Below are 5,000 nucleotides of genomic sequence, written 5' to 3' on the forward strand. Positions count from 1 at the left end.
GCGCATACAAAATAAAAAACTTTGTTTACACTGCAATTATTAATGTCAACGTGCTTTTCAAAGTGTGTACGTGAGAGAGAGAGAGAGAGAGAGAGAGAGAGAGAGAGAGAGAGAGAGAGAGACGGTGAAAGTGAGAGTAATGACCCACGTCAAGGTTAAGGAAAGCTTCAGGAAAACCCCAGCCGAGCATCCTATCCCAGAGTCGCGCTACCTACCTATTCACATTACCCTTTCTTCTGGCGGCTCCTGATGAAACAGTTATATTGGAGGCGTTTCCGGTGGCTCGTGTTACACCAGTTTGGTTTGGTTTGTGGTGAGTTTTTTTTATTCCAAAGAAATGCATTTCGTCTTGGATTGCAGCTACCTGTTGCACTGTCCACTTGTTCCATGTCTGAGAAACCTCTATAGAAGGTCATTATGTGCATAGGTGTAAGTATGACAGAGGATGTTGGTGCCTTTCTATTCGTTCTTCACTATGAAGGTAAACAAAAGAAAATAAGAAGTACTTATGTTCTTTTGTTTGAATTGAATTAATTGCTATGTGAACCTTGTATAAAGGGAGGAATAACTGCAAAGAAAATATAAGGTAATTTTAAGTGTAGATGAAAATATCCTGCACTGAACTTCCCCTGTACCAACAGTACAGCATCTGATTGCTGTAATTACCTGTCGCTCCCAAGACGCATCACTTATCTATAGCAAAAATATTAACCTTCTGTCAACATGAATTCTAGCTCTCCTGTCATGCATTTCAGACCAGCCCTGTTCGATAAAAAAAATTTAAAAAAATATTTGTTTGATATCTCTAGTCAGTTTATATGTAGGCATGGGAAGCTGGAAATACAAAAGTGAAGACATGCCTCCCAAGTGTCACAGAGGAATACTTGCATACCATTTCTTGTAAATGCTTGTAAATTAAGTCCTTTTCTTACGCAGATTCCTTATCCGTAAAAAGTATTTGAAAATTAGGGGAGGGCTCATGCATTGACAATTGAATGTTATATAACATGATTATGCTAATCTTGCATTTCCTTTCTTGTATGCAAATGGAATGGAGACTTTCACTGGCTGGTATGGAAAGAAAGCGGGAGATATCAAGTGTGTTTGTTTAATCACTATGTAAGGTCTGGAATTGTTTTTCAGAAGAGAGTATGGGACAAGATAACGAGTTATTATTAAACAGAGTGAGAAGAGAATTACCTGAGAAATTAGGATAACTTCAGTATTGTTATTTTCTTCGCATCTTTCATCTGTAAAATATAAAGCTAAATATGCATCAGTAGAAGTAACAACTATCATAGGTAAAATTCAGAATAGCAGCTGGGTTCTTATTTAGTCTTCAGACAAAGCCATTATGGCAGCGTTCTATACAAAGATTATTGGATGTATGCAAATGAATAATGCTTATATCCGTGCACGTGTCCATACCTGAATACGTTGATTTGGTGTTTGATAGTTATGTCTAGGGACAAGACTTACTTATATTTCGTAGGTTATTTCCGAAGGGCTAGTTTTTATTTAAATACAGTCCTTTATGTTATCATCATTCTGAGCTCTGCTGATTGAAATGACGCCTTATTTTCAGAAGTTTATGCTGGAAAATCGGTTATTATTACAGTTTGTATGTTAAATTTAACTTAGGGTACTCGTAATGGTAAATATACAAAGAGAGAGAGAGAGAGAGAGAGAGAGAGAGAGAGAGAGAGAGAGAGAGACTAAAACTAATTCAGCCTGGCGCATAACTGATGTCTAAATTTCCCTCTTTGTTTCTTTTCCAGTGGCGCCTTATCCACTCGAAAGATAAGATGACATTTCTCTCCTACCGAGCTACGTGGTTTTTGCCGATAGCTCTCCTTCGTCTCCTCCTGACGGCTGTCATAAGAGATGTCGGGGAATACACGTACGACCAGTCTGATAAACTGGAGTCGTACTATGATTTCATAGTAGGTAAGCTGGCGTGGTTAAATGATGTTGGATAAGGTCGTTCTAATGCAAAGATGCCGTTGTGAATAATTATTTTAGGGTTCGTCATTTAATGAATGCAAGGTGGGTCGAGTTATTTGCTATTAATGGCAGATTGCATAAAACGCCTTATGAACGGTAGCTGATTAAAGATCTATTCTTGATACTACAATGTAATAAAAATCTCTTAAGTATAGATGATAAAAGATTAATCATTATTTTAACTGCATTTTAGTAACGTCAAGGCTTAATTACTAAAAAACCACAGGTGACTGAATAAAGTTAGCCATTTAACTTCATGTTATTTAATGCAAGGTGTGAAAAATACCGCTGTCATATACGATTAAAGCTAGGTCACTAAATTGATTGCTGGTGGTTATAAATTATCCCCTTAACCAGTTATTGAGAGAGGATTAAAGATTTACTATTGTATCAGTGACCTATGATTAATCATCAGTCTTTAGTCTATATAATTATGACAATTTAAGATTTGTTTGTAAACATCTGATGCACTAGTATAGTTGGCTTATTAAATTGGTGACTTTGTAAAAAGTTAGTCTCCATAATCATTAAAAAAAATTAATTGACAATTGCAGCGAAGTAAGTGTCTTTGTTCAAGGTTTTTCCGACTTGGAATCGCTAAGCCATATAGTGTGCTTCGCTACCAGAAAATACCTTATAAATAAAGATTCATCGCTAGATTTAATTGAAAAAGATAAGATATTAACCAACTGGTTGACACGAAAAAGTATCACCTTATGTCCAAGATTACAAGTACAACTTCAAAGTAATCAACAGGTTACTTTATAAAAAAAAAAACTAATTGAATTCACCATAAACTATTTATCCTATCCATGTTTAGTTCTGTCTTTTTTATTCTCTTCTTGAGCCCGATCTGTTTCATTGTACCTCTTTTCCACTACAGTGGGAGCTGGCTCTGCAGGGGCCGCCCTAGCAAGCAGGCTGTCGGAGGTGGAGGGTTGGAGAGTCCTCCTGTTGGAAGCGGGGGGCGAACCTCCCCCGGAGAGCCACATCCCGGCTCTGTACCCACTGCTGCAGCAGGGTTCTGCTGACTGGGGGTATTACATCACCAGGCAAAAAGAGGGCCTTTTTGGCTTTAAAGAACAGGTAGGTCATGGGTGACAAATGAGGATGGAGGAAATGTGGGGAGAGGTGGAGGAGTATATCCGAGTGAGGAGGAGGAGGAGGAGGAGGAGGAAGAAGAAAATTCGGGGAGAAGGAGGAGGAGGAGAAGGAAGAAGAAAATTCGGGGAGAAGGAGGAGGAGGAAACGGGAAAAATGAGTAGAAAATAGAGCAGGAAAGGTAATGGTGAAGGATCGGGAAGAGAGCAGAGGAACAGTAGGAGAAAGAACAAGAGGAAGGAAACGAAAGAAGGACCGGTAAGAAGTTGAGATGAAAAGAAAGATAAAGAAGAGGAGAGAAGGGAAAAGGAGTATGGACAACTAGAGGCGTAGGTAAAAATTGCGAAGAATTTTCTGAGAACGAGTAAGACGGAAGAAGAAAAAAGGGTGAAACTTTAAAGATTGGAGCAGGAGGAAAAGCTGGTTATTACATTTACAGGGATTAACGACAGGAGGGGATGAGAGCTGGATGAAAGAAGGGGAAATAATACGAAAGAAGGGAAGTAAGAATAAAGGAGAGGCGGTGGGTGTTAGGTAAATAGGTCAAGAAAATGAGAGAGAGAGAGAGAGAGAGAGAGAGAGAGAGAGAGAGAGAAGAGAGAGAATGGCAATTAAATACAAAGGACTCGTTTAAAACAAGGGTTACGTTTTCGAGGATTGTTACAGACTTTGCGTATCAGGTCGGTAGATGCCGTCTTTATGCTACACGGCTCATTCCTTTTTGTTTAATTGCCTAAGCACAAAATTGTAAGTTTTACGTATAGCAAAATGCCAGTGACACAAATGATCTCATGAAAACAAACTGATAAAATTAACATGTAAAACTCAAGTCATACTTCCATAATTGTACAGGTTGTCCAGTCTTCAGATGAAATATATAATTACTTTCACTTCGTAAACGTGGAATTCTTAAAATTTAACCTTATTTTCTTTTGAAATTTCCAGATAACCCTCTTTCTGAAAACTAATATTCATGGGTTAACTCCAATTTTTTCCTGATAATTCCAGCGGATCCCTTTCCCCCGAGGCAAAGTCGTTGGCGGAAGCTCAACCATCAACTATATGATGTACGTCCGCGGGAACAGAAGGGACTTCGACAATTGGGCTGCTCTAGGAAATCCCGGTTGGGACTACGCCTCCGTTCTTCCGTATTTTATCAAAAGCGAAGACTACCGTGGCACCGTCACGTACATACAGGTAGGTTCCACACCTGGCACTCCTGAGGGGCCCCATTACTTTCCCTCTAGTCGAAACTGGTTCGTTTAGCAATGAATGTATGCTTTTTTTTTTTTTTTGCCAGACGTGAGGAAAAAACACGAAGCTTTGCCCTTCACATTCATAAAAAAAAAGAGTAAGGGAGATTTTGTATAGGTTTGCAATATAGGTTGAAAGGTTAATAGATTCTGGGCCATTCTGTATAGGTTTAATCTAGAATTTCTGAAAAGGCAAGGTATCAAAATGTAATGGATATAATTTCCGACTGAGATTGAGATTTTCATTTTCATCCTGCCTTATGAAAAGCACAAAATATTTAAGATCACTTCTTATTGAGCGTTAAATGTACCATCACCGATCATGAAATCAGCTTTTCCCTTTTGAAAAGAAAGTAGCACTTGGCTTGTGACCTCTGAGGAAATGAAGCTGTTCCTTCGTATTTTGCTTCCCAATTCTAAGCCTAGTCAAATTTTATTTAATTTCATATATATATATATATATATATATATATATATATATATATATATATATATATATATATATATATATATTAATATATATACATACATATATATATATATTATATGTAATAATATTTAATATATATATATATATATATAATAATGACTATTATTATTAATGTGTTATATCATATTCATATATATATACACATATGTATG

General features: G+C 37.3%; 1 protein-coding gene across 1 annotated transcript in view; it reads left to right on the top strand.

Moving 5' to 3' along the window:
• The window catches only part of LOC136825780 (glucose dehydrogenase [FAD, quinone]-like), a 144,005-nt gene that overhangs the window by 67,617 nt on the left and 71,388 nt on the right, over positions 1-5,000 (top strand). Inside the window, exons 2-4 of the mRNA XM_067082646.1 lie at positions 1,779-1,947; positions 2,888-3,090; positions 4,114-4,287. Coding sequence (XP_066938747.1) covers positions 1,806-1,947; positions 2,888-3,090; positions 4,114-4,287 — 519 coding nt within the window. The 5' untranslated portion in view covers positions 1,779-1,805. The remainder of the gene's footprint in view (positions 1-1,778; positions 1,948-2,887; positions 3,091-4,113; positions 4,288-5,000) is intronic.

The sequence above is a fragment of the Macrobrachium rosenbergii genome, chromosome 3 (genome assembly GCF_040412425.1).
Source record: "Macrobrachium rosenbergii isolate ZJJX-2024 chromosome 3, ASM4041242v1, whole genome shotgun sequence".
NCBI lineage: Eukaryota > Metazoa > Arthropoda > Malacostraca > Decapoda > Palaemonidae > Macrobrachium > Macrobrachium rosenbergii.